The following is a 10,214-nucleotide window of genomic DNA, read 5'->3' as shown; positions in this document are numbered from 1 at the left end:
TTAAGGGTTAGTGGATTTGGTTAAGGCTTAATTGGACTTGATTAAGGGTCACATGGGGGCACAAAAGTTACCGAGTGGTGAAAAATTCGAATTTTTTGAAAAACTATCAGGGTAATATGACAATCGAGGAGCTATTCACTGAAATCTGAAAATTCTAAATTTTCGAAAAAGTATCAGGGGAACATGAACGTCGAGAAAGTAGCCATTAGCCATTTACAAAAAAAAAAAAATTGGAATTATTTTGAAAAAAAAAAATGAATGATGGCGGAATCGAACCCTAGCTGTTCGTGTGCCAGCCAAGTACGTTGCCCGTTAGACAACACATTCATTACATTAATTTAATTTCATTAGTAGTATATCTTCAATATATTGAATAATTTTTTTCATTTGAAATTCCACAAAATGTGGCTTCCCCCTTCCGCTCGTTCAACAGTCGGCTAAATTTCAGTTAAACAAATGAAAAACAAAAAGCATTCGTACAGCAGAAAATAAAATTCACCCCGTCGACTTGATAGACACCTCAACATTGCGTGTGGCGCCCTCCCTCTCTTGGGGTGCAGTACTACGATGCAGCTGGGGTCACTCGAACCCCCGGAACTGAGCCTCTACTTTAGTCAATCCTCTCTGCTTTGCTCCATTCCTAGCAAGCCCCTTCAATCCCTACAAGCAATCCTCTCCTATCCTGCCTGAAATCACAATTGAAAATGTCCAAATTAAATCAGTTCTAAATTCAAATAACCTAAGACGACTATAAACTAATAAGAAAAAAGCGTGACAGTGTGACAGATTCGTCGACAGTTTATCAAATGAAAAATTATATAAAAAATGAGAATAGGATTGGAATAGGTTATCTGAATGTCCACGTGCCCAAGTCGCCTTCAGCGCCTCCAAGAAGTCCCACCCCTGTCATCCCGATTGTCAAAAAATTCAGACAACGAACCAAACCCCGAAATAACAATAAAAAAAATTTCCTCACACCAATCGACTCATCCATTTTCGATAGTAAATTAATACATGTAAATGTGATATCTCCCCTCATATCCCCCACTCCATTGATTGACGCCCCGCCCCTAGTCACTGGTAACCGTTATCTCATTTTTCTTCCCAACAATTTCCAATCCGATAAACCTCAGTCTCAAAAGCCCCTAGGTGCACAATTCCCATCTGTCTCATTGTACCATCACCATTGAACAATCAACAATTCACATAAACAATAGCTATCCCACCCTTGCGCCAACACCACGAAAACGGAGTAAAAACGAGAGTGTTTACAACTTTATGCACTCACTTAACGTGTAATACCAGTTCCAAGTGTTCTGTGTTGTTTGACAAATACGTCCTGATACATCAACGACATCATCCACCCAAGAAGGTAGAAAATAACCACGAATCATCTGAAAAATAGGATAAGTCGATATTAACGTTGAGGTGTCATTGGTTTTTGCATTTATTTTTTACTCATTGCCCTAGATAAATAAACTCCATAGGTCTTTATCACGAGGGGAATAGGTTACGTACAGTCCTGCCACCTGTCGTCGACGCTCCCATGATTTTTATGTGGATAAAATATTTTTTCATACCCACAATAATCTCTACCCCTCAGGAATAAAATATCCCTATTTACCTGACCTCAATATTAAATTTCCGGAGTGGACAATTCCGGGATTACCCAAAAATAGTAATAAAGCAATTAAAGCTCAACCGTCATTTACGCCTGCTAGAATAATTACACAGACCTTCATTACTTTCGAAACGTCTGATGTTTGGCATACCTTGATGTCCTTAGAAACAACTGTCCAAAAAAAAATCTAAAACTTCTTTGCAACGTGTAACATCTCCCAAATTCGGAATTTCAATATTAGAATAAATCAATTCTCAATAGTACCTAGCTTCATCAATTTCCCTTAACAAAATCTACTAAGTATTTCCAAGGACATATAACAATATTTATTTAAACAAAAATTACAACGTCCACGTTTCTCGAATGCTGGTTGAATAATTTCAGAGCAATTTACAAGCCTCCATATACTCTATATAGTCCATCTTAATCCAGACTTTTTATATCTCGGATTATCTGTGGAACAATTGGAGCAATATTTACTCGACAAACAATCGTTCGAGGAATGTGTAACGTGGGATTTTTGTGGAAAAGCCCAAGGGCTCGATGTCAATTAGAATAACAAAAATGCTCTCAATACCGTTTTTTTTTTTTCAATTCTTCATTACACTTGATATTATAAATAAATTAAGCCGACGCGTGTAGTCGTTTTATCGAAAGTGTCATTACACAGGGAAAGAATAGTTTCCTGCGTTAATTTCACTTTTTGAATTTCTGAAAAAAAATTCAAGTTTTTACGTCAGTCTATCTCATTAAGAAAATTACTCATTAAGAAAATTACTCATCTACACGTCAATTACATTACAACGGAATACAAATTTTTCTCGTCATTATTACGTTTAAGTAATATTTCGGATTCCGATAAATTACATCAAGGAATATAAAAAGTGTGGAGATAATATTAAATTTTACTTAACATTGGAATTATTTTTCTTAATTTTACGTGTGAAATATTTTGATATCATAATGAACCTAATGAATTTTTTTTAATCAATTAAATACCACCAATTAAATAATGTCTGAGCGCCGGAAATCACAAAATCAAAACGATCCGTTTTCCCAATTATCTTTTACGTTTACTCCGAATTTTTAATCTAAATTCGTCAACACGTGGAAGCTAGATATAAAATTACATTTTCTCGGTGACATTGTAATATCCCCCAGTATTTCTCATTCTCAGTGTTAATTCGCATTACGTAAGCGTCGATAGATATTTTCTCGAACTAGATACCACATGTGTTTAACCATTTCCTATCGTACCGCGCGCTTTTCAAATCTCGCGGGTCAAGTGACAAACGGATAATGCGCAAGATAATGGAACCCCCGTGGTTCCTATCGAAATTCGCGAAATATTTCAGCAAGAATTATTACCCAATTACCTCGACAACAAATTTTCCCAGGGTGCCTCTTCCTCGTGAGTTATTCATCTCTATTTGAGATTTCGACTGCAGTTATCGTTTTATTAAGCTGCGAATTAAGCTTTGCAATTGAATTCTGCATTTGATGTTTAAGTAGTTGTTTTCAAGTTTATAGCTTCATTAATTGGCGCACAGCCCCTTCAAACGATCTGACCGTAACCCAAATTGACACCAATAATTCGATTCTACACCGCGATAAAAAAAAAGAAAGAGCAGAAAATTGTGTCCGTCAAATGGAAAGCGATTGACAACTGACGATGCAGTTATAAACAAAATTATCCTATTTAAAATGCACCGGTAATATAAATGAGAGATGGATGAGAGAGTGAAGGGAACGTCTTTTCAGGTTTACAGGGAAAGAAATGTCGACGGAGATATTGGAGAAGAAGCCTCGACTGCTGGTTCGTGATGATGATATACAGAATTCCCTGACAAATGTTACACCGAGGGCAATTGTTGGAAAGGAATTCGTTGATGATGTGGCACTACGAGAGGCATTCGTCGGTGTTTTGAGGCACAAGAAGGACATCGCCGTTGCGTTGAAATCAATAACGAGTATTCTTCCAGGATGTGGTCACCTGAAGCGATGCTCAGGGAACCGATTATTCCTAGCCCTGGTGAAAAAACCAGGCAATCCAGGAAAAGCGTCAGGTCCGTCATTCGCATCTGCGGACGAGCTCAAGACGTATCTGATCGAGAGGGGCTTCAATTTGAATATTTTCAGAGATGATTTCGACATTGTTAGTGTCCCTGAGAGATCACCACGTACCAGAGCCCAATTCTCGAAGACCTCTCAAACCTGGCCAGTGAATTTCCACCCTGACTCATCGATCGAGGTGATCATCAATGGGAATTTCTTCGATTCCAAACAACTGGGGGTCATAGAGTCCTGCATGAGAGTCTGCATCGCGGCTGCCAAGAGCTCAGCAATTGGTAATGTACGTTGTAATGGTTCAGCAGTTATTCTGGATCCCGATGACGAGGGGACGAGTAGAATATTAGCTGTGAGCACTGCTAGGGTCAATGAGCATCCAATGTGGCACGCTGCGATGCTGGCGGTGGACCTGGTGGCCAGAATCAGAGGTGGCGGTGCCTGGAAATTATTCTCCGAAGGGACTGCGACCGACAGAAAACGAGAATGTCCGTCCAATCTTCCAATCCTCTATCCCGACTCCCTGGAATCAATCGTCATCCCTCAGTTCAGGGACTCAGTCGCTCCAGAGGTCAAGGAAAAATCACAGGAGGACGAGCGCAAGTGTCCATACTTGTGCACTAATTACTGGATCTTTCTCCTGAAGGAACCGTGTCCTCTCTGCGCAATGGCTCTTCTGCATTCCAGAGTTTCCACGATATTTTATGGGGCATCTAATGACGCCTCCGGGGTTCTTGGCTCCAGGGCTCTACTGCATACCCTCCCGGGGCTAAATCATCGGTACAAAGTATGGGCGGGGGTTCTTGAGGATGATTGTATCAAGACTGCTGAGAGCCTTTCGGTTGTTGGGCATTAATCGAAGGGAGGGGATAATGAAATTTATGATAATACGTAAAAGGTAACAAGTTGATTATCTGAGAACCGGAGAGAGATACGGGAAGTGTCATGAGGACCTCTTTTGTAGCCCCGCTTTACAGCTACAAGAAAGGGCTTTATGATAATTTTAATATGTCTCGTTGATTCGGAGATATTTATCGAGAAACAACTGTCCGATTAATCCACTTGTTATCTTTCGTCTCTTTATGTGAAAATCATTTGTTAAAGAAAATCAAAACTTTCCTAATGACTTAATCTCAAAGTCACGATGTCACTCAATCATGGAGTATCAGGGAATAAATGGGATTAATAAAAATCCACCGATTATCTCATCCGTGTATTCAATGTCAACGAAAATTACCTTTGAGTGTCATCAGAATGGATTGAAACTAAAGTACAAAAGACCTGTTCCGACCCCCCATTCCGTGATTTCCGTTTACAACAGATCGAGAATAACGATTGTCTCTAATTTCCCCGTAAATACCGATACAAGTATCATTATTCCAAGTGACATTGATGGTCTGCACTTGGTCCAGAGGATAAATGCCCATGTTTCCACGCGTGGCAGAGATCTCTAAACGAGCTATTGGCATTCAAGCGAATAGCGTACGTAATCGACCCCAAGTGATTGACACCAATTGTCGCAATGCAACACGTGGAGATTTGTCTTAAAAAATAACCGGGATAATATTTAAGGAAGTTATTGTCAATATTAATGTACATCAATGGAAATTTGTATTTGAATAAAATTGAACGGTGATTAATAAATTTTTATTTTTCAACATGAATCATTCTTTCTGCTTGCAGATTTAACTGTTTTTGGCTCCCCTCCGACTAATGAGCTGGAATTGAGCAGTAGGATATTCACGAATTACCTTGTAAAAAGGGCTCAACGATATTGTATACATGTGTTGCCATTCCCATGGGGCGGGGGGTTCCCAGTAGCTTCTTGAGTGGTACCAATTGATGGACAAGAAGAAACTCACTCTTATTGGCCAGACGGTTGATCCCCCTGACATCTGAGATACAAAACGACTGCGCCATTACAAAATCTCCGGCTTCTTCATCATCTTTGTCGTCATTTAGACAAATTCAAACTCCATCTCTCCTCGTCCCTGTTGCCTTGGCTATTGTGCGTTACTCAGTGTGTTACACATACATATTGGAATGAACAATCAAGCGTCAACGTTTTACTCTCAGCAGAGTGTCATTCGTACGAAAAGCGCTTGATCGTATAGTTGATCATCACGGCTCTTCATCTTCCTGTTTGCCATTGGAAGAGACGAAAGATCGCTGAAATTTTTCCATATAATTTCGTTCTCACTCCATTCAAATAAAAGGTGACACAGCATTTTGATTTTTTTATATGGATTTTAATTCCTCTCTGTGTCAGATTAATTTCTCGATCACTCGGAACTTCTCGGGGCCAGTCTGTTGTTGGATAACGAGGAAATAAGTGAAGGAAGCTCTTAGCCTTCCTACATTGCTCGAATGGCCCAGTTTTGCTGGCTCTTATTGTTTGACAGCTCATCACTGACATTTTAGGGAACGCTGCCAACGCCGTAATTTTCACTTTCACTGGATTTCATCGGGGAATTATCAAGACTCAGCGCTGTTGATTGGTTGATGATTCGTTGGTGATAACGAGAACCAAAGGACTGGATTACTCGAGTGATTATCGGTGAAGCATTGTCATTCAGTCATGGAGAGGAGAATTTTGAAAATGTTATGACTACGTGGCATGAAAAGGCCTCCGACGCCAATCAGGACACTAATCAGTGTGTGAGTCATAGTCTGTAGATATTCAGTGGCGGATTTTCTGAAGATTTAACGAGGAATATTAACGCAGTGGACAATTGGTGAATAATCGCAGAGGTCGATGGTTTTTTTTAAAATAAACACTTGAGTTTCAACTTCTGGCACTTGACAGCACGCGTGGATATTGCGGATAATTTCAACGGCTGCACGTGGCACAGGCAGACAGGTTGAATGGAAAATTAAGGGTTTTTACGTTTTGTGGAGTTTAAATCTGTTGGATTGATCAGTGAAGCGAGGACTTTCGGGAGAAAGTGCATTACTCGGGGGAAAGGAATAATAATTACAAGAAGGGAGCTGTGTAAATTGGAAAACAAATTATAGACACGATCAATCACGGCAAAATGCCTTTCAACCGAGGCATTGCAATGGTGTTCAAAGAGGCATTCGTCGTTTTTTCCCGTTTTCTATCACTGAAATCCCGGGGTTGCGCATTATTGGAGACACATCGACAGCGCGAAACCACCGGTATCAAGAAATTGTACAACAGTTTCTTTGTCATGTTTTAAGGATTATTTGATACAAGGGAGCCACGTAGTCGCTTGACAGTTTCCCCTGTTTTCATTAGAAAAAGAAGAAGAAAAAAAAAACACCACGAGTTTAAAGTAGCAGCAAGATTTTGCAATATCCATATTTTTTTTCTGTCAAAAAAAAATTTGATTTCAAGCAGAGGAATATTAATTTAAGCGCACGTACGTGTGTGTGCCCTTGTCCCTCCAGAAGTTGACGAAATTAAAGAGTGACTCTTATTTGTTGACCAGGAGATATCGATAGAGGATTTTTCATTATTTAGTGATATATAGAAGCCTTGATGTAGAAGTTTGTAAAAATTTTGAGAGATCGTTGGTGAAGCGAAAATTGCGGATCAGGCAAAAGCACAAAGAGAACATAACGAGCAACTGATCATGGACTTTGGATTCTCGATACGACAGAACACTTAGTTCTCGTTGTCGATTAAAATTGCACGACAGTAATTTTCTTAAATCCCGGAAATTGGAATAAATTGGGTTGAATATTTGAAGACATTGGTTTGGAGAGTCGGGTAAATCGAAGGAGAAAAGGAATTCGTTTGGAATATTTTCGAATGGAATTGCAAGTTATGATGGAGGCCAGCACAGAGACGCTGAATGGTACCGTGTGGCTGGGTCACTCGCCATCTCCACCCTATCAACGATTATCTCCCGTTCGCCACGAGGGTCGCGACGTCATCACTCAACAAGTACGTTCCCCATTCAATTAAAGTCCCGAATCAATTCATCACCATTTTTTTTCGAGTCCTCTTCAATTATTAAATTTCATCCACTCTCCGGAAAGCCATACGAAATAAAATTCTGCGAAATTCTATTAATTAAATTTCGTTATTCCCCAGAAAATTCGAATGATTCTTTATGATCTAAAATAAATTGATAAAAGTTATTCAATTCAATTGGAAAAAAAATCTGTCAGAAAGACAAAGGGAGTGATTTTTTTATTAATTGTCTCGTTATCATGAAAAGGAGAGGAATAATTTAAACAATTCCCAAATAGAAGGCAGTCAATTGATTTTTCATTCGTGACAGGTGTCAATGGGTTATCACGTGTCAGAAAGTGACATATTGTGGCACGGTAAGCGTGAATCACCGAAAAATTCACCGGACGCTGACGATCAGCTGCCCTCAACCGGCGGATCACGCGGTAATTCGCCGACGTCGGTTCAGAGCTTCAATCAATCATCCAACGGGCTGAAACGTCGGTCCACCGAGGCGAACCAGTCAATTGGAGAATTAGACCGAAAGCATGCAAGGAAAGATGGTAATTTTTTCTTTATCACAAAACGTCGCCCGAGGGGAATGAGGGAATGAATGAGTGATAATTTTTCAGTAAGAAAATTTTGTCTGATTGTCCCCCAAGGCCAGTCCTCAGCTTTCAAGCTCTCGGACCTGGGACGGGTCAATTGTTAATTTCCGGAAGAACAATCACGTGTGCATTGCGAAGGACTGAATGAAATTTTTTCATCTTCCTACGTCCAATGAGAACACGGTCTAGTCAATGGTGGGGCATTTTCGCCCAATTTTAATGAGTAATTCGATTTTTTTTTTCAGGATCAATTAGGAGCAATGGCTCCGCCCAGTGGCCATCACTACAGGTCGAGGAACTCGCTGAAGACTTGGTGGCTGATTTCGATAATGCACTGTCAGCTATGGCTGCCAATGATCTCGCTAATGCCGTTGAGTCTTACGATATAAGGTGAGTTCCATCATGATCTCCGGTGAGATATCGATCGTGAGTTCATGGAGTATCTTAATACCACGCTGAGGTGTGATCCAACAATGAACATGGGGATATCACAACGCAATCCCATTCATCCAATCCCATTTTACATAATAATGAATCGAAAATCGGTCTCACGGTGCAATTCGTCGAAAAATAAATATTTCCCGGAGATTTAGAGCTAATTAATATTGAGGAATTACGAGAGTGGGGGGGAACGGATGTGATGGGGAAGCCTACTTTAATATCCGGTTCGCAGTGGTTCAGAACACACTAATTTGCTTGGGTATAGTACCTCGTGGGAGGAGTGTAATACACTGGCACTTAACACCTCAACGAACTGGTATTTCTATCGATAGGCAAGAGACGCATCCTCTGTCATTATAAGTACTCTAATTCCCCATTCATATTCACACATTGGGAATAATGCTACTCGTAAAATCAAGGTACAGTCGTCACAAGTGATTGAATCAGTAATTATCTAATGGGTTCACTAACTAGTTCAGTAGCGAAGCGTTAAAACACGATTATCCCCAGTGGATGTTTCTCCGATCAGTAATAAATAAATATCTCAGAATTGGGAGCTCCTATCACAATTATTGTGAGGACCTTTTTTGCAGAAATGATTGAGATCTACAAAAAAGTTTCCGACAATGATTTATGGATTTCTACCGGATTCCGAGATATTTGGAAAATTCTGGAAAACGTGAACTGAATTAGGTGATTCAACTAGTTTTATTTCTTCGCTGCTAAATTGAACTTGGATGGCGCGTACGATGTATGTAAATGCAGAGTTGTTTCAGTGAGGCTCTGCTGGAATTACCCTCGCTGATAGTCTTCAAGCAGGAAGCCCCTTCTCCGGAAAATCAAGCCAACAATCCAAAGTGAGTCATTAATCGCAATTTCCCACCATCTAATCCCTGGAAATCAACTCGTTTCACACAGTTGCTGGCGAACTTTCATGAACCTTAATTATCTCATAATCTTATCATCTTCAACGACAGAACAACCGAGTGAGCACTAAGATCAATGACATAATGGAATAGTTTCACAAGCAGTATCCGGAAGAGAAGCGATAATCCAAAGAATATTAGGATTGTGTAAACAGAGATGCATGAGCATGAGAAAATTAATCTCGACTTAGTGGGCCTGTTTGGTCTCTTATCGCTGGTTAACGCTATCAATTCCTCGCATTATCATTCCCCCCCACATATCCCGCAATCCTTGAATCTAACAAACTTTGATCATGCGTATTTGACTGGCGAAACCGTTTAGCACGAGTGGCTCACTCATTCGTTTATGTAGAGGAGGATGATGAGGGGCCCATTGGAATTCACTGGTTCAACATCGCCGTCGATATTTAGTCTACTGTAATCCGAGTTTATCGCGGTTATCTCGTCGTATGGTAATCGCGTTTACGATGCACTAATTTCCGTTTTATTCTGCTTCAGTCTAAATCACGTGACACAGAGAAATATCAATGGGCCGCAGAGTGGTATGGGCTTGCCAGCTGAGCCTGACAGCAACAATAACAATAACAGCGCTACAACAACCAATAATCCAGCAGCATCAAAGGCCCATGACA

General features: G+C 40.2%; 1 protein-coding gene and 1 long non-coding RNA gene across 6 annotated transcripts in view; one reads left to right on the top strand and one right to left on the bottom strand.

Moving 5' to 3' along the window:
• LOC105269478 (uncharacterized) overlaps positions 1 to 2,040 on the bottom strand; it is an 8,239-nt gene extending 6,199 nt beyond the window's left edge. The window contains exons 1-3 of one of the 5 annotated variants that reach the window (XR_892446.1): positions 1,886 to 2,040; positions 1,289 to 1,394; positions 481 to 686 (exon numbers count right to left, since the gene is read on the bottom strand). This is a non-coding gene — a long non-coding RNA (uncharacterized lncRNA). The other 4 variants (XR_892447.1, XR_892449.1, XR_892450.1 and 1 more) reach the window with 4 other exon arrangements.
• LOC105269480 (probable inactive tRNA-specific adenosine deaminase-like protein 3) lies at positions 977 to 5,338 on the top strand. Its single transcript, XM_011309773.1, has 2 exons — positions 977 to 1,372; positions 3,383 to 5,338. The coding sequence occupies exon 2, from the start codon at positions 3,399 to 3,401 to the stop codon at positions 4,542 to 4,544; it is 1,146 nt and encodes a 381-aa protein (XP_011308075.1). The 5' UTR covers positions 977 to 1,372; positions 3,383 to 3,398; the 3' UTR covers positions 4,545 to 5,338.
• The last annotated feature ends 4,876 nt before the right edge of the window (positions 5,339 to 10,214 follow it).

Source organism: Fopius arisanus, unplaced genomic scaffold, assembly GCF_000806365.1.
Source record: "Fopius arisanus strain USDA-PBARC FA_bdor unplaced genomic scaffold, ASM80636v1 scaffold00070, whole genome shotgun sequence".
Lineage (NCBI taxonomy): Eukaryota > Metazoa > Arthropoda > Insecta > Hymenoptera > Braconidae > Fopius > Fopius arisanus.
The sequence above is the reverse complement of the archived record's forward strand: the minus strand, read 5'-3'. Positions and strand labels throughout refer to the sequence as shown.